This window comes from Anticarsia gemmatalis, chromosome 29 (genome assembly GCF_050436995.1).
Source record: "Anticarsia gemmatalis isolate Benzon Research Colony breed Stoneville strain chromosome 29, ilAntGemm2 primary, whole genome shotgun sequence".
In the NCBI taxonomy this organism is placed as follows: domain Eukaryota; kingdom Metazoa; phylum Arthropoda; class Insecta; order Lepidoptera; family Erebidae; genus Anticarsia; species Anticarsia gemmatalis.
The window spans coordinates 4,454,306-4,477,896 of NC_134773.1; the positions used below are offsets into that span (position 1 = coordinate 4,454,306).

At 45.5% G+C, this 23,591-nt stretch overlaps 1 protein-coding gene across 1 annotated transcript in view; it reads left to right on the forward strand.

Moving 5' to 3' along the window:
- The window catches only part of Tnks (tankyrase), a 37,088-nt gene that overhangs the window by 10,669 nt on the left and 2,828 nt on the right, over positions 1 to 23,591 (forward strand). The window contains exons 4-22 of the mRNA XM_076133492.1: positions 51 to 258; positions 1,399 to 1,543; positions 2,596 to 2,704; positions 3,574 to 3,671; positions 4,421 to 4,564; positions 5,060 to 5,183; positions 5,602 to 5,742; positions 6,395 to 6,548; positions 8,092 to 8,160; positions 9,957 to 10,122; positions 10,852 to 10,997; positions 12,053 to 12,126; positions 12,594 to 12,826; positions 14,995 to 15,204; positions 15,932 to 16,044; positions 16,584 to 16,747; positions 17,283 to 17,440; positions 19,666 to 19,828; positions 23,112 to 23,238. Of these exons, the coding sequence (XP_075989607.1) occupies positions 51 to 258; positions 1,399 to 1,543; positions 2,596 to 2,704; positions 3,574 to 3,671; positions 4,421 to 4,564; positions 5,060 to 5,183; positions 5,602 to 5,742; positions 6,395 to 6,548; positions 8,092 to 8,160; positions 9,957 to 10,122; positions 10,852 to 10,997; positions 12,053 to 12,126; positions 12,594 to 12,826; positions 14,995 to 15,204; positions 15,932 to 16,044; positions 16,584 to 16,747; positions 17,283 to 17,440; positions 19,666 to 19,828; positions 23,112 to 23,238 (2,746 nt within the window). The remainder of the gene's footprint in view (positions 1 to 50; positions 259 to 1,398; positions 1,544 to 2,595; positions 2,705 to 3,573; positions 3,672 to 4,420; positions 4,565 to 5,059; positions 5,184 to 5,601; positions 5,743 to 6,394; positions 6,549 to 8,091; positions 8,161 to 9,956; positions 10,123 to 10,851; positions 10,998 to 12,052; positions 12,127 to 12,593; positions 12,827 to 14,994; positions 15,205 to 15,931; positions 16,045 to 16,583; positions 16,748 to 17,282; positions 17,441 to 19,665; positions 19,829 to 23,111; positions 23,239 to 23,591) is intronic.

Genomic DNA, 23,591 nt, shown 5'->3' on the forward strand with positions numbered 1-23,591 from the left:
TTTAATCCAAATCGATTGAGCTGTACGTTTAAAACCTTTTGTTTCTCCAGGTGAATACTGCGCAGCGGACGTGCTAGAAGCAGCGCGCTCAGGCGCCGACGACCGGCTCGCGTCGCTGCTCACCCCCCTCAACGTGAACGTGCACGCGGCGGACGGGCGCCGCTCCACCCCCCTCCACCTGGCCGCGGGGTACAACCGCGCGCGCGCCGTGCGCCTGCTGCTGCAGCGAGGCGCGGACGTACACGCCAAGGACAAGGGGTGAGTTGTACCGTGAGCCCGTGACGTCACGCCCCCCTGCACCTGGCCGCGGGGTACAACCGCGCGCGCGCCGTGCGCCTGCTGCTGCAGCGAGGCGCGGACGTACACGCCAAGGACAAGGGGTGAGTTGTACCGTGAGCCCGTGACGTCACGCCCCCCTCCACCTGGCCGCGGGGTACAACCGCGCGCGCGCCGTGCGCCTGCTGCTGCAGCGAGGCGCGGACGTACACGCCAAGGACAAGGGGTGAGTTGTACCGTGAGCCCGTGACGTCACGCCCCCCTCCACCTGGCCGCGGGGTACAACCGCGCGCGCGCCGTGCGCCTGCTGCTGCAGCGAGGCGCGGACGTACACGCCAAGGACAAGGGGTGAGTTGTACCGTGAGCCCGTGACGTCACGCCCCCCTGCACCTGGCCGCGGGGTACAACCGCGCGCGCGCCGTGCGCCTGCTGCTGCAGCGAGGCGCGGACGTACACGCCAAGGACAAGGGGTGAGTTGTACCGTGAGCCCGTGACGTCACGCCCCCCTCCACCTGGCCGCGGGGTACAACCGCGCGCGCGCCGTGCGCCTGCTGCTGCAGCGAGGCGCGGACGTACACGCCAAGGACAAGGGGTGAGTTGTACCGTGAGCCCGTGACGTCACGCCCCCCTGCACCTGGCCGCGGGGTACAACCGCGCGCGCGCCGTGCGCCTGCTGCTGCAGCGAGGCGCGGACGTACACGCCAAGGACAAGGGGTGAGTTGTACCGTGAGCCCGTGACGTCACGCCCCCCTGGCCACAAAACAGATTTTGCCTGCTACTTCGCCCGCGTGGTTTGTGACTAAGGACAGAATTTTCAAATAAACTTTCAATTGATCAAATTCCTTTTTTAGCGGATGTCTACGTCATAACATCTCATGTCATCTGTCTCATCACCTGCATGTCAAATTTCAGCTCGATCCGTCCAGTGGTTTGTGCTGTACGTTGATAGATCACTATTCCCCGGTTTCTGAGGTACATTTAGCAGTAGTTTATCTATTCAATAGCGATTTTTTATATGAGTTTAAACGGTATTGAATAGATAAACTACCGCTAAATGTACCTCAGAAACCGGAGGTAAGTCAGTCACTACACATATACTAATCATATTGTTTTGTTCCACAGTGGTCTAGTCCCCCTTCACAACGCGTGCTCGTACGGTCACTACGAGGTGACGGAGCTGCTGGTGCGGGCGGGGGCGGATGTGAACGCGACTGATCTCTGGGCCTTCACGCCCTTGCACGAGGCTGCTAGTAAAGCGAGGCTGGAGGTATGTGACCCCCCCCCTAAGATAAGATAATTATGACCCACTTAGTGTCGTAGGGAATGGGCCTTTTTTTCTTTATGTGACAGGCTTGTGAAGCTAAGCTTCAGGTATGTGAACCCTTGTCTCCCCCCCCCCCTCACAACGTCGGAAGTAGCAGAGGGGGTGATATAAGCGAGAGAGAAGGGGTCTATTGGTCTTTATTGTGACAGGATAGTAAAGCTAAGCTTGAGATATGTGAACCCTTGCCCCCCCCCCCTAAAGTCGGAAGTAGCAGAGGGGGTGATATAAAGGAGAGAGAAGGGATCTATTCGTCTTTATTGTGACAGGATGGTAAAGCTAAGCTTGAGGTAGATGACCCCCCCCCCCAGCATCGGAAGTAGCAGAGGGGGGTGATATAAAGGATCAATAGTGGTCGTATCAGCTAGCTATTAGCTGGTACTACTATGATTAGAGTCACTTAGTGTCTTAGAGAATGGTTCTTTGGGTCTTCATATCTTGGGCCGAGGGTCTAAGTAGTCCCCTCCACAACGCGTGCTCGTACGGTCACTACGAGGTGACGGAGCTGCTGGTGCGGGCGGGGGCCGATGTGAACGCGACTGATCTCTGGGCCTTCACGCCCTTGCACGAGGCCGCTAGTAAAGCGAGGCTGGAGGTATGTCACCCCTTGTTCTGACCCCCTAACGTGTAGCAAAGAAGGGGGTGACAGCTGGCTGATGGGTATTATCTGGTACCTTCCCTAAGATAAAATAATACGGTAGTTGACTGTGTTAACGAAAAAATAATTAAACTTGTACTCGTAAAAGGTTCAATTACGCATTGTCAATTTCTTTCGCAAATAATTACTATGAACTCAAACATTACATTGGGCACTCAGTACCACTGGGTTAAGCAACCCCTCCCTCCCCCCCCCCCTCAAAGAAGCTCCAGCGTCCACTAAACAACAGTATCAGTTTCATTAGGTACCTATGGTCTACACTCGAGGCCTAATTCACCTCTAACTACAGGAGGAGATCTTTGCCCAGGAGTAGGATAGTAATATTATATTTATTTCGCAGGTATGTTCGCTCCTACTGAGCGAGGGAGCGGATCCCACGCTGTTGAACTGCCACGGGAAGTCAGCGCTTGACGTCGCACCTACTAGGGAATTGCAAGAAAGACTGGCTTGTAAGTATTTACTTGTATTGAGGTCGAGGTCACTGGGAAAGGTCAATGTCACTCGCCAGAGGTCAATGACTGAATGAATTTTCTATTTGACATTAAGAAATGAAATTCTAACCCTCTTATTCATAAATATATATGAAGTTTCTAGCTGACCCGCGCAACTTCGCTTGCGTCACATAAGACAGAGTGGGTCAAATTTTTCCCCGTTTTTGTAACATTTTTTACTGGTACTCGACTCCTATTGGTCGTAGCGTGACGAGTTATAGCCTATAGCCTTCCACGATATATGGACTATCTAACACTGAATTTTTCAAATCGAACCAGTAGTTCCTGAGATTAGCGCGTTCAAACAAACAAACAAACAAACTCTTCAGCTTTAAAATATTAGTATAGATTTTTACAAAGACAACCCTGCACTAAGAATTGCTCTTGTATCGCAGGGATTTATTGCTAAGTGCTGTTATACTTTACAAGTTGCCACTGCATGCTAAGGGACAGCGTCATCTATAAGTAATATTACATTAAAGTAAAGAAAAATCTAGAAACAGATAAAAAACGAACATTAAGAAATATATATTAACCCTCTTATTCATAAACGCACTATAAACCTATTTTAGTTAAAACACTACTAAAATATTTTTTCTCTTTTTCATTTCGCTAAGGAGTGAAAGAAACAAAACTCTTTATAAGCCTTTCATAACTTCATATATTTTTATGAACAAGAGGGTAAGGATATATTTCATGAAACACGGTTAAGAATGATGATTTTAATTTTAGTTTTGTTGTTAAACAAACAAAACAAATTTGTTCTCTATCTATATGCAGACAGAAAATTCATAATTTTATACTAAAATGGTTATATTTTGTTTCAGTTGAGTACCGAGGGCACTGTCTGTTAGAAGCGTGTCGCCTGGCCGAGCCGGCGCGGGTCAAGAAACAACTATCAGCCGTCTCCGGCCACCAACACCAGGTGAGGAACCTTTAGTGTCGCGGGGACTTTTACAAACATACAAACAACGGACACAAAGTACAACCAGACCCGAAACAACTATTTGTGGATCGCACAAATTATTGTGTAGTTGACTGAGTTTACGAAAAAATATTAAACTCGTACTCGTAAAAGGTTCATCAAAAATACTCAGATTATTTAGCTTTTTTCGTAAATATTGATAAAATAGACTGAAACATTTTATTAGACACTCATTTGATACCAACGAAAATATGGCACAGTGATGTTACTACGTAGTATTTCTATACTAAAATGTGTTTTTGACATTTCATAAAGAGTAGCTAGTATTTAATTGCTAGGCAATTGCCCTATTGTTCCGTGTGAGAATCGAACTAACGACTTCCCGACGCAATGGTACGGCGTGGCGACCTAAACCACTGCGCTAGATGTCAAAAAATCGAAATATTTGAGATTTGAGTTATGTATTCAAAGGTGACTGGCTAACATAGTGATCTATCAACGCACAGCCAAAACCACTGGACGGATCGAGCTGACATTTGGCATGCAAGTAGATGTTATGACGTAGGTATCCGCTAAAAAAGGATTTTGATCAATTCTACCCCCAAGGGAATAAAATAAGGAATGAAAGTTTATATGAAAATTCTATTCTAAGCCACAAACCACGCGGACGAAGTCTCATGCTAAAGGTATTTGTAAATAAATGTTAGGTTTGTATATAAAGTTTATTTGTTTGTTTGTTAATTCAGCAGAGTTCCCAAGCGTCAACGAGCGGTAGTACGGGTTCTCTTCCCGGCGAGTGCAGCGTGGAGGCGTTAGTGAACTTCCAGCATGTGGGCACGGGCGACAGGGCGCTGCATTGTGCCGCCGCCAGTGTCTATCCTAAGAGAAAACAGGTGACCTAGACTTGATCTATTGAAATAATAATGTACATATTATTATGTATATACCAGGGAGAGGAGCTCGTGGCTTAGGGAGAGGAGCTCGTGGCTTAGGGAGAGGAGCTCGTGGCTTAGTTAACAACAGCCGCGCGGATCGATATCTAAAGTTAAAGTACGCTTGCCGAGGTTGTTCTAAAGGTGGGTAACCATCTTATACACATCGAGTTTCTCCGTGTTTCGGAAGGCACGAAAAATTGTGGGTCCTGGGTGTCATTTTCGAAGATCTCTGACAGTCGTTAACAGTAGTCAGAAGCTTGAAACTCTGACAACCAGTCTAACTTAGTATCGTGTAATAACTCAGGTAACTGTGTTGTGTAGGTCAGATAGACAGTCGCTGCATGTACAATACTGGTATTCAGCTGCATCCGGTGAGACTGGAAGCCGACTCCAACATAGTTGGAAGAAAGGCTAGACTGATGTATTTGCAATAAAAATGATAATCTTTCTCAGGTGATGGAGATGCTGATCCGCAAGGGAGCTCGCGTCAACGAGAAGAACAAGGAAGGTCAGACTCCTCTCCACGTGGCCACTGAACACGCGCACCTCGACGCCATGGACCTGCTCCTCAGACACGGTGAGTAGACCAAGTAGACCGAGAAGACCGTCTACTGGTCTCATCTTACATAACCGGCCCAAGTATACAGCGGTGCAATTTCAACCGATTCTGTCCAATACAGCCTTTCCTGACTCTTTCCCCACAGCTGCAGTGTGTCATCGCAGCCTTACCCATATTCCAGATTCCTAATTAACTTCACCATTGCCTAAATTTCCCTTCATCATTTCCCAACATAGGATTCCCAAGGTCGACGTTAGGCGGGCGGGCGATGCAGAAACATCAGTGTAATCTCATTTGGTCCATTGAAATGTAACATTTTTAGGGCTATTACTATCACTGTCCCACTGCTGGGCAAGGTTCTCCTCCCGTAATGCGGGAGGGGTTAGGCCTTGAGTCCACCACGCTGGCCAAGTGCACCTATATTGTTTGTTCGTAGGTGCGAAAGTGAACGCGTGCGACGGTCGCGGCTCGTCAGCGCTAGCACTAGCGGCGCGCCGCGACTCCGCCGCCGCGTGCCGCCTGCTGCTGGCGTGCGGGGCTGACACCACGCCCGACGCCATGTACCCGCAGCCCGACGGTATGTACCACTGATGACTGTTATTGAAAAAAAGACAACTTCCGCACTTAGAATTGCTCTTGTGTCGCGAGGACTTTTACAAACATATAGACAACGGACACAAAGTATAACCAGTTAGTTTACTACCAGCCAAATCAGACAGACTGCTCCCATGGCGCAGTTGGTGGTGTATTCGACTGGTGATCCTGAGGGGTTGATTCCCGGGCCGGGCTAATTGGTATTTTTGGATTAGAATATTTGTCAATATTAGCCCAGGGTATGGAAGTCCGAAATATCAATAAAAATTCATAGAAAAGTAAGGAATTCTGTTAGACTATTAAATTAGTACGATAACCATATATTATGTACTATGATTTCTTCACTATAACATAATAGTCAGTTGCGTTCACCAGTCAGTAAACGATCTATGGATTAAATAACTCTTAGTTCGGTGATTCCTTATGTATGTATTTCAACTGGGCGTCTCCGTGGTGCTTCGGAGGGCACGTAAAAAGTCTATCCCGGTTATTGTCAATTAAGATAACAGTCGTTATGCCACGTCAAAGGTCTTCAGGCTTGAACAGCTTTGACACCAGGTTGACCACTAACCATACGATAAGAAGTAAGTGTTAGTTTACCGATATATAGCATACAATATTTTTTTGCTACACAGACGCATGTGCCAACGCCGCAGCCCTACGTCTACTAGAAGCGGCTCGTACCGGCGACGTGGAGAGTGCGCGCTCTATACTAGACGCTCGGCCCAGACTGGTCAACTGCCGGGACGTGGACGGACGACACTCCACGCCGCTGCACTTCGCCGCCGGGTGAGTGTACTACACACACAGACAGACAGACAGACAGACACATACTAGACGCTCGGCCCAGACTGGTCAACTGCCGGGACGTGGACGGACGACACTCCACGCCGCTGCACTTCGCCGCCGGGTGAGTGTACTACACACACAGACAGACAGACAGACAGACACATACTAGACGCTCGGCCCAGACTGGTCAACTGCCGGGACGTGGACGGACGACACTCCACGCCGCTGCACTTCGCCGCCGGGTGAGTGTACTACACACACAGACAGACAGACAGACAGACACATACTAGACGCTCGGCCCAGACTGGTCAACTGCCGGGACGTGGACGGACGACACTCCACGCCGCTGCACTTCGCCGCCGGGTGAGTGTACTACACACACAGACAGACAGACAGACAGACACATACTAGACGCTCGGCCCAGACTGGTCAACTGCCGGGACGTGGACGGACGACACTCCACGCCGCTGCACTTCGCCGCCGGGTGAGTGTACTACACACACAGACAGACAGACAGACAGACACATACTAGACGCTCGGCCCAGACTGGTCAACTGCCGGGACGTGGACGGACGACACTCCACGCCGCTGCACTTCGCCGCCGGGTGAGTGTACTACACACACAGACAGACAGACAGACAGACACATACTAGACGCTCGGCCCAGACTGGTCAACTGCCGGGACGTGGACGGACGACACTCCACGCCGCTGCACTTCGCCGCCGGGTGAGTGTACTACACACACAGACAGACAGACAGACAGACACATACTAGACGCTCGGCCCAGACTGGTCAACTGCCGGGACGTGGACGGACGACACTCCACGCCGCTGCACTTCGCCGCCGGGTGAGTGTACTACACACACAGACAGACAGACAGACAGACACATACTAGACGCTCGGCCCAGACTGGTCAACTGCCGGGACGTGGACGGACGACACTCCACGCCGCTGCACTTCGCCGCCGGGTGAGTGTACTACACACACAGACAGACAGACAGATAGATCTATAGCTATAGTATCCTCAAGGTTGCTATTACCTAACTTTGCTACTGATGACATTTTAATCATCTTTCTCTCCGATCATAGAATAGAGACATTCTGGCATGTGACCTGAGCAGCAGTCTTTACCAACTCCTTTCCCACAACTGCAGTGTCCCACTGTCCCTTACCTATAAATATATAAATAAATATAAATATATTGTTGGACAACTCACCATACCAGATTTATATACAATTTATCCCCACCACTGCCCTAAATTACCCTCAAAATTTCCCGTTATTTAAGCTTACGTCAGTCGTCCTTGGGAAATTTTAAACTAGCGCGAGATTTAAAATGAAACTAATAAGATTGTTTGATGTAGATTATTTATATTTTATACCAGTGCTTGAACACGCGCTAGTTTGAAATTTAAAACTACGATTTGACATTTTTTTGAACCAATCGAATTTGATTTACGATTCGATACTGTCGGGAGTAAACCGACAGATTTTGTATAAAGATAAAGTTAGTATATAACTAATGTATGTATGTTTGTTGCAGTTACAATAGACTGCCACTCGCTCAATTATTACTACAAAGAGGTGCCGATGTCCACGCCAAAGATAAGGGGTGAGTGAACTCATTACAAATTGAATCCGCAACCGTTCTCCTATGACCGGTTCGCCATTGGACTGTTCGTCGACAGGATGATTCATTTATTTCCTTTTCCCCAACAGAGTCTTTCACCTATGGACATTGCGTCGACAGAAACTTTCACCTATGTCAATTTCGACGACAGGTCTTTCCAGCTACAGAATATTCCACCGACACGACGATAAACCTATTACTCTGGTAACTACAGACCTTTTCATCTAAGGAGAATAGGCTGTCAATTTTAACACAAGCGATAAAACAAAAATATACATATCTAACAGCTACAGCTTACTGTATCTTTACTAAGAGAACAGGGTTGGTTACTTGCCTTAGAGAAGTCTTACCTATAGAAATGAGTTAGTCTTACCTATAAAAAAGCATTAACTACTCATTTATGTAGTTTTGATTACTTACATCCTTAGATTTCTAACATCATCGTCACCTTAAAGTCACGCCTTCATTTTTCATTTTTGGACCTTAAAGCCTCTATGATAGTTCCGAGTTGTATTTGTGAACATTAGTGTTCTACTTAAGCTAAAAGGCTCTTAATAATGACTTCTCTAAGGCAAGTAACCAACCATGTTCTCTTAGTAAAGATACAGTAAACTGTAGCTGTTAGATATGTATATTTTTGTTTTATCGCTTGTGTTAAAATTGACAGCCTATTCTCCTTAGATGAAAAGGTCTGTAGTTACCAGAGTAATAGGTTTATCGTCGTGTCGGTGGAATATTCTGTAGCTGGAAAGACCTGTCGTCGAAATTGACATAGGTGAAAGTTTCTGTCGACGCAATGTCCATAGGTGAAAGACTCTGTTGGGGAAAAGGAAATAAATGAATCATCCTGTCGACGAACAGTCCAATGGCGAACCGGTCATAGGAGAACGGTTGCGGATTCTTACAAATTATATCCTAATAATAGAAAAATTTAATTTGTTCGCACGAAAATGAGTAAGATTATGATTTAGAATGAATTGAAAAAGTATGTCTTTTGCAATTGAAAGCCCCGTTTTGTCCCCTTTAATTCGACCATAACTGTAATCGGGTAAGAAAGAAAAAAAGAAGAAAGTTTTATTAAAACCAGCACAGAGACACAAGAAAGGTATATAGTACAGCAAGAGAAGAAGAGAAAGAGTACTAAAATATACGTCTTTTTTATATGTTCCTTATGGTAGCCAAGGGTTATGTACTGCCGTCCTCTAACTATAATGCCGTTATCTACAAAAACAACATGTCGAGATATTTGATAAAAAGGCGCGAGAAAAGAAATATAGTTTCCAGATGGTTACGAAACAGCATTGCGCTGTTTCGTAACCATCTGGAAACTGCGATTTGAACTATCTTTAGCAGCATCTGGAAACAGCATTGCATATTTTTTTTCTCGCACCTTTTCGCGAATATCTCAAAACAAAATGCTGTTATCTACAAAATTGTTTTTGTAGATAACGGCATTATAGTTAGAGCCAGAGGACGGCAGTGTACCAGTATGTCTCATTAACCTAATCCATACTAATATTATAAATGCGAAAGTAACTCTGTCTGTCTGTCTTTTACTCAATCACGCCTAAACTACTGAACCAATTTGCATGAAATTTGGTATAGAGATATTTTGATACCCGAGAAAGGACATAGGCTACTTTTTACCCCGGGAAAATGACGCATTCCCATGGGAAAATTCAGGTGGCGGACGAAGTCGCAGGTAAAAGCTAGTAAAGGCTATAAAAAACAGCAAAATATCGATTCTTAATTATTTTTTCTTGTTTGTACCCCCACAGTGGTCTAGTCCCCCTCCACAACGCGTGCTCGTACGGTCACTACGAGGTCACTGAACTGCTGGTGATGGCGGGCGCGGGGGTCAATGCTCACGACCTGTGGCGCTTCACCCCGCTACACGAGGCCGCCGCTAAAGGCAAGGCTGACATCGTCCGGCTGTTGCTCAAGGTACGTGTAGTGTCTGTCCCCCGGGGTCTTGTGTATGTCCCCCGGGTCTAGAGTCTTTCCCTGGGGTCTTGTGTCTCCGGGGGTTTAGTGGCTGTCCCCCCGGGGTCTAGTGTCTTGTGACACTACGATGTCACTGAACTGCTGGTGATGGCGGGCGCGGGGGTCAATGCTCACGACCTGTGGCGCTTCACCCCGCTACACGAGGCCGCCGCTAAAGGCAAGGCTGACATCGTCCGGCTGTTGCTCAAGGTACGTGTAGTGTCTGTCCCCCCGGGGTCTAGTGTCTGTCCCCCGGGTCTTGAGTCTTTCCCTTGGGTCTTGTGTCTCCGGGGGTCTAGTGGCTGTCCCCGGGGTCTAGGATCTCTGCCGAACGTCTAGTGTATGACCCCCAGTGTTTGGGGTCTGTCCCGGGGGTCTAGTATCTGTCACGGGGTATAGTGTATAACTGCACGTTTGGCGCAGTGGTTAAAGTGGTCACCTCGCCGCAATAATCCTTAAGCCGCGTGGGGTGGGTAAGAAACTACCCGGGACTAATCATTGTGTGATGAGCACGAGTACCTATCTGTTCTGAACATGCTTGTTAATGTATCTATATAAGTATGTATTTAGAAGTATACCAGTATGTTTATTAGTTATTTGGTTACCATAGTACAAGCTCTGCTTAGTTCTAATCAAATGACCGTGTGTGAGTTGTGCAATGAAATTAATTAATTTATATAATTGTTGTAGCACGGTGCCGACCCAAGTCGTCGTAACCGCGACGGCTTGACCCCCCTACAACTAGTGCGCGCGGGAGACTGCGACACGGCTGACGCGCTGAGAGGAGATGCTGCGTTGTTAGACGCTGCTAAGAGAGGAGATCTTGCTAGAGCCAGGTAATTATATTATTAGGTTGGGGAAAAAGTCTTTTCGCATTATAGTATGTATGAACTTGTAATAAAATCTATTCTCTACACAAAAAAAGCTCGATATTTGGGTACCTCACGAGCTCACTGAAAGAAACCTAATGAACCGTGTACTCATTTGTGATTCTTGAAGCCAAAGAGATTTTATTACAAGTTCATACTTACTATAATGCGAAAAGACTTTTCGAATCCGAGGCAACACACCAATGACTTTTCGAAGTTATGTGTGTATTAGAAATAATTATCACTTGCTCTAACGGTGAAGGAAAACATCGTGAGGAAACCTTGCATACCTAAAATTTGTTTAATACATTTATTGAGGGCATGCAAAGTCCCCAACCCGCACTTGGCCAGCGTGGTGGACTCAAGGCCTAACCCCTCCCCCTCGTTCGGGAGGAGACCCTTGCCCAGCAGTGGGACAGATATGGGTTAATAAAAAAAAAAAAAAAAAATACTAACGGGTGGACACGACTTTGTTCCAAGAACTTTTTGCAGCTTTCCCGTTTTTACATTTTTTTTTATTGCTCATCTCTCAAAAAAGGGTATTACCCTTTTCCGGGTTTTTAAGAATCCTCTTAGTGCTTCTCTACACTTCATAAGAAATGTTCATAGCAAATTTCAAGTTTCTACGCTCAGTAGTTTCGACTGTGCGTTTTGCAGAAGTAACGTTAGAGTTTTATACCTTCATATCTATACTAATATTGTTTGTTTGTTTGAACGCGCTAATCTCTGGAACTACTGGTCCGATTTGAAAAATTCTTCCAGTGTTAGATAGCCTATTTATCGAGGAAGGCTATAGGCTATATAACATCACGCTACGGTCATTAGGAGCGGAGTAGCAACGAAAAATGTTACGAAAACGGGGAAAATTTTGACCCATTCTCTTCAGTGACGCAAGCGAAGTTGCGCGGGTCAGCTAGTAGATAATAAATATGGTGTCATTAACTACTATGTGCGCTGTATTGGTTACATTTATATATTTGTGCATTGTGTACAGTTAATTATGTATGTATGTATTGTTTCAGAAAACTAATAACACCACAGAACGTGAACTGTAGAGACGCACACGGGAGAAATTCCACACCATTGCATTTAGCTGGTGAGTTCAAATTGTACATGTTACTTAGTACAATAAGTAATTATAATAAACTAGCTGACTCGCGCAACTTTGCTTGCGTCACATAAGAGAGAATGGGTCAAAATTTTCCCCGTTTTTGTAACATTTTTTATAGCTACTCTGCTTTTATTGGTCGTAGCGTGATGATATATAGCCTATAGCCTCCCTCGATAAATGGACTATCTAACACTGGAGGATTTTTTCAAATCGGACCAGCAGTTCCTGAGATTAGCGAGTTCAAACAAACAAACTCTTCAGCTTTATAATATTAGTATAGATTAATTAATGTAACAGACTTTTAAAATATTATTGGACATTTAGACAAGTGAAAATGTGTTTTCTTTTTTTTTTTATTGCTTGCTGATATGAATACAGCTTTTCAATTACATTATATCCCGAGCAAGGATATCAACTACAAGCTAACTACATTATAACTATTGTCTCCACAGCCGGCTACAACAACCTAGAAGTAGCCGAAGCCCTCCTAGAAGCGGGTGCGGCGGTCTCGGCCCGCGACAAGGGCGGGCTCGTGCCGCTACACAACGCGGCCTCGTACGGCCACGTGGAGCTGGCGGCGCTGCTGCTGAGGGCTGGGACACCCCCCAACGCGGCCGACCGGTGGGGGTTCACCCCCCTACACGAGGCCGCGCATAAGGCGAGGACGCAGCTATGTGCATTATTAGTAAGTAATTAAGTATCTTAAGATATTCGGTCTCTGCTTACACCGTATGGTAAGGCTCAGCGGTCACCCATCTAAGTATAGCCCGCGATATAGGTAACTTAACTTACTTATGTTCTTTTGGTCTCTGCTTACTCTCTATAGTAAAAGTATCAGCGGTCACCCATCTATGTATAGTCCGCGATATAGGTAACTTAACTTACTTATGTTCTTTTGGACTCTGCTTATCCTCTTTAGAAAACGTGTTAGCGGTCACCCATCTAAGTATAGTCCGCGATATAGGTAACTTAACCTACTTATGTTATTTTGGACTCTGCCTACACTATAGTAAAAGTATCAGCGGTCACGCAACAAAGTATAGTCCGCGATATAGGTAACTTAACTTACTGATCGGTACAACTGGCTATGAACGCATAGCGATTGAGGGGAGGGGGGGGGAAGGTGGAAGGGAGTAAAAGATGAAGGGCGGGCTCGTACCCTTACACAACGCGGCGTCGTACGGCCACGTGGAGCTGGCGGCGCTACTGCTGAGGGCTGGAACACCCCCCAACGCGGCCGACCGGTGGGGGTTCACCCCCCTACACGAGGCCGCGCATAAGGCGAGGACGCAGTTATGTGCGTTATTAGTAAGTAATTAAGTATCTTAAGATATTCGGTCTCTGCTTACACCGTATAGCAAGGCTCAGCGGCCACCCATCTATGAATAGTCCGCGATATAGGTAACTTAACCTACTTATGTTATTTTGGACTCTGCCTACACTATAGTAAAAGTATCAGCGACCACCCATCTACATATAGTCCGCGGTAAAGGTAACTTAACTTACTGATCGGTACGACTGGCTATGAACGTCTAGCTATTAAGGGGAAGGGGGGAAGGTGGAAGGGAGTAAAAGATGAAGGGCGGGCTCGTACCCTTACACAACGCGGCGTCGTACGGCCACGTGGAGCTGGCGGCGCTACTGCTGAGGGCTGGAACACCCCCCAACGCGGCCGACCGGTGGGGGTTCACCCCCCTACACGAGGCCGCGCATAAGGCGAGGACGCAGTTATGTGCGTTATTAGTAAGTAATTAAGTATCTTAAGATATTCGGTCTCTGCTTACACCGTATAGCAAGGCTCAGCGGCCACCCATCTATGAATAGTCCGCGATATAGGTAACTTAACCTACTTATGTTATTTTGGACTCTGCCTACACTATAGTAAAAGTATCAGCGACCACCCATCTACATATAGTCCGCGGTAAAGGTAACTTAACTTACTGATCGGTACGACTGGCTATGAACGTCTAGCTATTAAGGGGAAGGGGGGAAGGTGGAAGGGAGTAAAAGATGAAGGGCGGGCTCGTACCCTTACACAACGCGGCGTCGTACGGCCACGTGGAGCTGGCGGCGCTACTGCTGAGGGCTGGAACACCCCCCAACGCGGCCGACCGGTGGGGGTTCACCCCCCTACACGAGGCCGCGCATAAGGCGAGGACGCAGTTATGTGCATTATTGGTAAGAGTCTTATGTTCTTTTGCTTACCCCCAATTATTGTTAAGCTCAGCGGTCACCCATCTATGTATAGTCCGCGATATAGGTAACTTAACCTACTTATGTTATTTTGGACTCTGCCTACACTATAGTAAAAGTATCAGCGGCCACCCATCTAAGTATAGTCCGCGATATAGGTAACTTAACTTACTGATCGGTACGACTGGTTGTGAACGCCTATTGATTGAGGAGGGGTCAAAAGAGGAAGGGAGTGAAAGATGAGGGGAGTGATTGTACTTACACAACGCGGCCTCGTACGGCCACGTGGAACTAGCTGCGTTACTGCTGAGGGCTGGAACACCCCCCAACGCGGCCGACCGGTGGGGGTTCACCCCCCTACACGAGGCCGCACATAAGGCGAGGACGCAGCTATGTGCATTATTGGTAAGTGTCTAAAGATATTTGTTCTCTGCTTACTCTCTATACTATAGTAAAAGTATCAGCGGCTACCCATCTACATATAGTCCGCGGTATAGGTAACTTAACTTACTTAACCTAATAAAACTTAAACTAATTAACAAAAAGAAATATTAACAATTATACAAAGATATAGAAAGAAAAATACATCAAATTAAATTAAAACAAACCTACAGGGCGTCGTAGAATTCGTATATTATTAATATCCTATCTTTCTTTCAGCTGGCTCATGGCGCGGACCCCTACCTCAAGAACCAGGAAGGTCAGACGGCCCTGGACCTGGCGGGCGCAGAGGACGTGCGCTCGTTACTGCAGGACGCGATGACGTCAGCGGCGGGGGACGCGGGCGCGCCGCCCCCTCCCGCGCCGCTCCCGCCCCCGCACCTGCCCGTACTCATGCCTAGCGGGGACACCGTGCCGCTCGCGTTACCCGTAAGTTATAAAACTATTAGGTCGGGGAAAAAGTCTTTTCTCATTATAGTATGTATGAACTTGTAATAAAATCTCTTTGGCTTCAAGAATCACAAATGAGTCCACGGTTCATTAGGTTACTTCAGTGAGCTCGTGAGGTACCCAAATATCGAGTTTTTTTGTGTAAAGAATTTTTTTTATTACAAGTTCATACATACTGTAATGCGAAAAGACTTTTTACCCGACCTAATATGTAGTAGTCGTCAAACCCATGAGATTGTTTTGCAACGGCGCCGTATTGAGATTTCAGTGAAAAGCGGCTTTAGTAATCTTCCGACTGACTAATCAAAATCAAAATCAAATCATTTATTCATTTTGGTCAAGTGCTGACACTTATCAATGATACAGAGAGTGAATTTACCGCCAGTTCGGAAGGTAGGACCAATGAGAAGAGCTACCAACTAACCTAGTAATTAAAGGCCTCAAATATTTAAACCTTTTCCTAACCATTATGTTTGTCTAAAAATACATTTTCCTATTGGACTGGCCCGATTTGTTTCGGTTATTCCATTCCCGTGGGATTTTTAATCCCATCGATCCCATACAAACCTTGTCCGGACAGTTAGAGACATTTTAAAAACAAAGAATTATACAATTTATTTCAGTTATTGAAAAGTTATGCGCGTACATTTTGGTGATACATTTTTATTTATATAGATATCCATTTTAAATATGGTTTTGTTCCCAGGTGGTACCAAGTAATTACTGGGCTGAAGGCTCCCGAGGCAGCTTAGAGGATGCGGCCGGTAGACCGGCATCAGCGCTCTCCACATCGGAATCTTTGCAGACTTTCTTATCCAGGTAAGATAGAAGACTAGAGCATTTTGAGAGGGTATTGTAAAGTAAATTTCAATCCACTTGCGGTCAAGAGCGATGCTGATCACACGGCCTCCAGGCCTAGGGTTCGAATTCTGGGTCGGGCAAAGACTAACATTGTTAGTGGCGAAATGGGGTGTATTTCATACACCTCTGCCTTACACCTTCGAGTATGTTATTTAATGTATGTCATTAGCCACCTTTAGACACACACTCTATCGTGCATGAAACAACAATCGTATGAAAGAGCGCTTGTATACAAGGGGAAAGGAAAGCGCGCTGCTGTCCCGCGCGTAATACTGTACGCTCCTAAGAACGTGCGATACAGTGTGTGTGTAATATATAAGTAAATAAATAACGGGAGACAACTCACACACGGTCATTTGATTCCAAACTAAGCAGAGCTTGTACTATGGTAACCAAATAACTGATCAACGTACTTATATACTTCTAAATACATACTTATATAGATAAAACTGGCTATTGCGTATACCGTAATAAATAAATGATTGTTTTGCCCCCAGTATCGGCCTAGAACAGTTAACAACGGTACTAGAGAGAGAGCAGATCACGATAGACATACTGTCGGAGATGTCTCACGAAGACTTGAGAGCGGTCGGCGTGGCGGCCTACGGACACAGACACAGACTGCTGAAAGCGGCCAGACATAGTCTACAGGCGGCTTCAGGTGGGTCACTAACTCTATGGTCATTGACCTTAAGGTCGGGGTCATTGACCTTTATGTAGGGGTCATTGACCTTTATGTAGGGGTCATTGACCTGTAGGGGTCATTGACCTGTAGGGGTCATTGACCCCTACATAATGACTTTAAGGTTAGGGTCATTGGCCTTAAGGTCGGGGTAATTGACATTAAGGTCGGGGTCATTGACCTTTCGGGTGGGAGTCAATGACCTTTCGGATGGGGTCAATGACCTTAAGGTCGGGATCATTGACCTTATGGTCCGCGGTCAATGACCTTGTGATTGAGAATGTTCTTATGGTAGTAGTCATTGACCTTTGAGTTGGGGGCAATGTCCTTAACGTTGGGGTCACTGACCTTAATGTTGAGCTCATTGATCTTAATATTGGGGTCACTATCCTTTTGCTAGCTAGCTATGGCTAACGCCATTGACCAGGTTGAGTTCGTTGACCTTTTCCTCCTCAGTGATTTCCACGATTTCTAGACCAGCGCCGAATAAATTAATCATTTGTATTTTGTACAGAGTGGTACGGCGGCACGACGCTGGTGGAGGTGGCCCCCCCCACGGAGGAGGGGTGCGCGGAGAGCGAGTACAGCATCGTGGAGCGAGAGATGCAGGCCTCCGTGCGGGCCCACCGGGACCACGCCGGCGGGGCCTTCACGCACTATAACGTTGTTAGAGTGAGTACATGCCATATAACTTTGTGTGTATACCAACAACAGCATATATTAGGTCGGGGAAAAAGTCTTTTCGCATTATAGTATGTATGAACTTGTAATAAAATCTTTTCTCTACACAAAAAGCTCGATATTTGTGTACCTCACGAGCTCAGAAGAAACCTAATGAACCGTGTACTCATTTGTGATTCTTGAAGCCAAAGAGATTTTATTACATTCATGCTCGTACATACTATAATGCGAAAAGACTTTTTCCCCGACCTAATAAATACAAGAGACGTCATTAGCATAGCCTTTCTTTCATTTGCCTCCGTGCCTCCGTGGCGCAGTGGTTTACGTCACCCCGCCGATACCACTGCATCGGGAGGTCGTGGGTTCGATTCCCACACGGAGCAATTATTTGTGCGATCCACCAATAATTGTTTCGGGTCTGGTTGTGCTTTGTGTCCGTTGTTTGTATGTTTGTAAAAGTCCCCGCGACACAAGAGCAATTCTTATTGCGGGAGTTGTCTTAAAAAAAATGTTACAGAAAGTCGCGTCGAGTTATTTCGATCTTCAGAAGAAATATTGATACGGAAATGTTTGTACAAAAAGTACGTCACCATACTATACTATACTAATATTATAAATACGAAAGTAACTCTGTCTATCTGTCTGTCTGTCTGTCTGCTACTCAATCACGCCTAAACTACTGAACCAATTTGCATGAAATTTGGTATAGAGATATTTTGATACCCGAGAAAGGACATAGGGTATATATCATCACGCTGCGACCAAAAGGAGCAGAGTACCAGTAATTTATGTTACAAAAACGGGGAAAATTTTCACCCATTTCCTCTTATTGGACGCAAGCGAAGTTGCGCGGGTCAGCTAGTCAAATCATATATTTATTCAGGTCAAATATTGACACTTATGATAGTCATTACAATTACTGAATCTACCACTAGCTCGGAAAGTGTTCAGACTTATGAAAAGAGCTAGCAACAAATTCACACACTCTTTTCAATCGCCAAAAGTTTTACAATGCAGTTGATAAAATAATTGATCATGCCAGTAGCTTCTTCTTCTTATCGTATGGTTAGTGGTCAACCTAGTGTCAAAGTTGTTCAAGCCAGAAAGGCCTTTGACATGGCTTAACGACTGTTATCTTAGTTGACAACAACCGGGACCGACTTTTTAACTGCCCTCCGAAGCACGGAGACGCCCAGTTCAAATACCACTATTCGGTTACCCATCTATGGAATGACCGCGCCAAAGTTTGCTTAACCCTCCGATCGTTTACCGACCGGGGAGCGCAACTGGCTATGGGCACCTATGCGAGTAGCTGCCAACACGATACGATCCTTTTCAAGGCAACGGTAGCACGGAAGAAACTAGCGAATTCGATCTTTTAGACTAGTCCTAAAAGGTCACTAGTTAACCCTTTCGCTCTAGTACAAACGTAAAACCCTTATTTAGTCCACCAGCTGACCCGCGCAACTTCGCTTGCGTCACATAAGAGAGAATGGGTCAAATTTTTCCCCGTTTTTGAAACATTTTTTACCGGTACTCTGCTCCTAGTGGTTGTAGCGTGATAATATATAACCTATAACCTTTCTCGATAAATGGGCTATCTAACACTGAAAGAATTTTTCAAATCGGATCAGTAGTTTCTGAGATTAGCGCGTTCAAACAAACAAACAAACTCTTCAGCTTTATAATATTAGTATAGATTAAAAGGAGATTTTACTATGGATTTTTAACTGTCTTCAAACTCCTCTATGCCTTGTCTTTATCTAACGTTAAGTGTGGTATTTTTCAAAAACTTACTGATATATAAACTTTCCCACTCTCAGCGGTTTAGTGATAACAGATTGGTAACTTTAACATTTGTTTTACTGGTACTTGGTAAAGTGATTTAAAGGTTCAAAGTTTGGACCTTTTGCGTAGAAGCCGAATGCTTTATACCCCTATGAAATGTATACTAATATTGTAAAGCTGAAGAGTTTGTTTTTTTGTTTGAACGCGCTAATCTCAGGAACTAACGGTTCGAATTGAAAAAAATCGTTTTGTGTTGAATAGATCATTTATCGAGGAAGGCTTTAGGCTATATAACATCACGCTACGACCATTAGGAGTGGAGCAGCTACGACAAATGTTGCAAAAACGGGGATATTCTTTCTTATGTGACGTAAGCGAAGTTGCGCGGGTCAGCTAGTAAATAATCTATTATATTTGTTTATATACAGATACAGAAGCTAGTGAACGGCCGGCTGTGGGAGCGCTACCAGCACCGGCGGCGCGAGGTCTGCGAGGAGGCGGGCGCGCCCAACGAGCGCATGCTGTTCCACGGCTCGCCCTTCATCAACGCGATAGTGCAGAAGGGCTTCGACGAGCGCCACGCCTATATAGGTCTGTAAACACACTTGTAGCTCACTCACTCACTCACTCACTCACTCACTCACTCACTCACTCACTCACTCACTCTGTCATTCACCGGCGGCGCGCCCAACGAGCGCATGCTGTTCCACGGCTCGCCCTTCATCAACGCGATAGTGCAGAAGGGCTTCGACGAGCGCCACGCCTATATAGGTCTGTAAACACACTTGTAGCTCACTCACTCACTCACTCACTCACTCTGTCATTCACCGGCGGCGCGCCCAACGAGCGCATGCTGTTCCACGGCTCGCCCTTCATCAACGCGATAGTGCAGAAGGGCTTCGACGAGCGCCACGCCTATATAGGTCTGTAAACACACTTGTAGCTCACTCACTCACTCACTCACTCACTCTGTCATTCACCGGCGGCGCGCCCAACGAGCGCATGCTGTTCCACGGCTCGCCCTTCATCAACGCGATAGTGCAGAAGGGCTTCGACGAGCGCCACGCCTATATAGGTCTGTAAACACACTTGTAGCTCACTCACTCACTCACTCACTCTGTCATTCACCGGCGGCGCGCCCAACGAGCGCATGCTGTTCCACGGCTCGCCCTTCATCAACGCGATAGTGCAGAAGGGCTTCGACGAGCGCCACGCCTATATAGGTCTGTAAACACACTTGTAGCTCACTCACTCACTCACTCACTCACTCTGTCATTCACTCATTGTTCATTTGTCACTCATTTGTTCATCACTCGTTCTTCATTCAGTCATCACTCCTTTATCATTCACTCGTCGGTCATTCATCACTCGTTCATCATTCATTCATCACTCGTTCATCATTCACTCATCACTCGTTCATCATTCACTCGTCATTCATTCATCACTCATTCATCACTCGTTCATCATTCACTCATCACTCGTTCATCATTCACTCATCACTCGTTCATCATTCACTCATCACACGTTCATCAGTCATTAATTTATTTCTTCTTCGTCATTAATTCCTCTGAACATGATATACAGGGTGTAAATGACAGCTAACCGAAAACTTTACTGGTAAGTTTGTGACACTGTATGCGCGAAATTTACTCCAACGATATTTCTCGGAAATGATTGGTTCCCGAGTTAGTCATTTTTGAGCGTTCAATGTATAGTGAACAACGCGATGTATCTCCGCGCATGGCTACGAGACTTCTGGCGGCGGCGGCGCGCTGAGCGACGACATGTCGCGACGCGTCGTAGGTACATACGCGTACCACCACGTCTATGCGCTCACTAGTATGCAACGCTATCATTAGATAACAATCTTATGTATCGTTTATGGTATCGTAAGTAGGCCCGTATGTTACAATAGCTCATAGTAAAATTGTAAGTAGGTAGGTACCTACTTGGCTTACGTGAAATCAAACAATAATAGCAAAACGTAACCAATAATAAGGAAGTGCTAAAACAAATTGATATCAATGTCTATCAACACGCAAATACCTGGTGTATGGCGAGAGTTTGAGTACCTTTGGATCCGGACGTACAGGTGCAGAGCACGCCGTGCACTTCCACGTGCTTCACCATACATAACACATCAACATTTCTTCCTATTTACGAACACAACTGCACTTCGAAAACAATAACAACAAAAATAATAACAATAAAAACACTAACAACACAAAACCGGAACAATAACAAGTAATAATAAACAGCAGTTCACACACGCACGACGAATAGGACATAACGAACGACACCGGTGAAGAGCTTCCGTCTTCCGCGAGCGAATTGCTCGAACTATCAAAGAGAGCCGCCGGCGCCTCTCCGCTCACTCGCGCCGCCCCTCGCCCGCGCCACCCGCTCCCTCCGCGCCGTCCGCGCGCGCGCCGCCGATTCGGTGACGAGCGACGAGTTAGGATCCCAGCGAGAGATTAGATTCAATAAAATATTGATGTGGCATTACTATTTTTACTTGTCACAGTTGTTACTGGTTGCATTGTAGTTTTATTCAAATACCAAATAACATTACAAACATTATTGATGTAAGTTTAAAAAACTTTGATATTTATAACATAAAACCAGCTTAAAGTAAATAAAATAAACACGAAACGTTTATTTAATTAAACCATAAAAAATGTAGGTACATAACAATGATAACAATCAATATCCATTAATATTCTTATCAGAGAAACTAACTTATCATAATTCATAATCCCCGGAGAATTACTTAGCATCCATTTTGCCGCATCCCATCTATGTAACATCCACGCGCGGTCGCGGCGTCACGCGTCACTACGGCCATCTACTTTTCGAGTCGCACCGCGCTTGTATGAAGTATGAATGAGCGTGTAAATATCGAATAGAATTTTGCAAGAACAAATGGAACAAAGCGACAATACATGTTAAATTGTTTATTAGAGATTTTTATAGCGCTAAAGAATATCAATAGGATTTTTTGTTGTTCTGTATGTATTTGTACGTGTAATAATAAGATATCACACATTTTAAATCTTATGAATTTACCTTTTATCGGAGAGCGGGATAATTGTGTAATTTTCATTTTTAACATAGAACAAATACTAAGTAACGCTGCATACTAGTGAGTGTGAGGTTGACAGCTGTGTGCGTAATCGTGTCTGTGTGGCGCGCGTAGGTAAGCGGCGTGACGTCGACGGTCGCGGCCAGCCGCCGCCGGCGCGGTGTCGTTGGCCGAACAGCTGATAGCGAATTTATACGTTGTTTTAATCCATTGCTGTTTTTTGTGAATAACAGTAATATGACGGTTTTTTTTTTCATATTCATGTTGCATTGTGTAGTATTAACGAAATAATACCAGAACAAATAAAAAAAACGCATAAAAAATCGGAAAAATCAAGAAAAAACCGATGAAAATTTTCAACGCCATAAGCACCAGAATCGTGTCTAAAGTCATTTTTTTTCGTTTTCGGTAGGCTGTCGTTTACACCCTGTATAAATTTAACCCGTAAATGTCTCACTGCTGGGCAAGGGTCTCCTCCCGTAATGAGGGAGGGGTTAGGCCTTGAGTCCACCACGCTGGCCAAGTGCGAGTTGGGGACTTTGCATGCCCTCAATTAATGTTTTAAACAAATTTTAGGCATGCAAGGTTCCTTTACGATGGTTTCCTTCACCGTTGGAGCAAGTGATAATTATTTCTAATACACACATAACTTCGAAAAGTCATTGGTATGTTGCCTCGGGTTCGAACCTACGACCACTTGCGTGGGAGTTGTCAACTTATACCACTCGGCTATCATACATTTAAAATTAACTCATTATGTATATTTGTATATAATATGTTATTTATCCGCAGGTGGTATGTTCGGCGCGGGTATATACTTCGCGGAACACTCGTCTAAGAGTAACCAGTACGTGTACGGCTTCGGCGGCGGGTCCGGGTGTCCCGCGCACAAAGATAGAAGCTGTTATTTATGTCATAGGTATGTCTTAATAAATAATAAATCAATTTTCTCTACCTATTACATCTAAAACCAGTACCATTGCGTCGAGAAGGCGTGGGTTAGATTCCCACACGGAACTATTTATTTAGTTTAAAGAAAATTGTATTAAGGCGGACTTCTGCGATCCACAAATCATTGTTTCGGATCTGGTTGTCCTATGTCTGTTGTTTGTATGTTTGTAAAAGTCCCCGCGACACAAGAGCAATTCTTAGTACGGGGATCTTTTAAAAAAGTTAAAAACAAGAAGGCCCTTCATGCCCTCCATGCAAAGTTTTCTCACGATGTTTTCCTTCATCGTTGGAGCAAGTGATAATAATTTCTAATACACATAT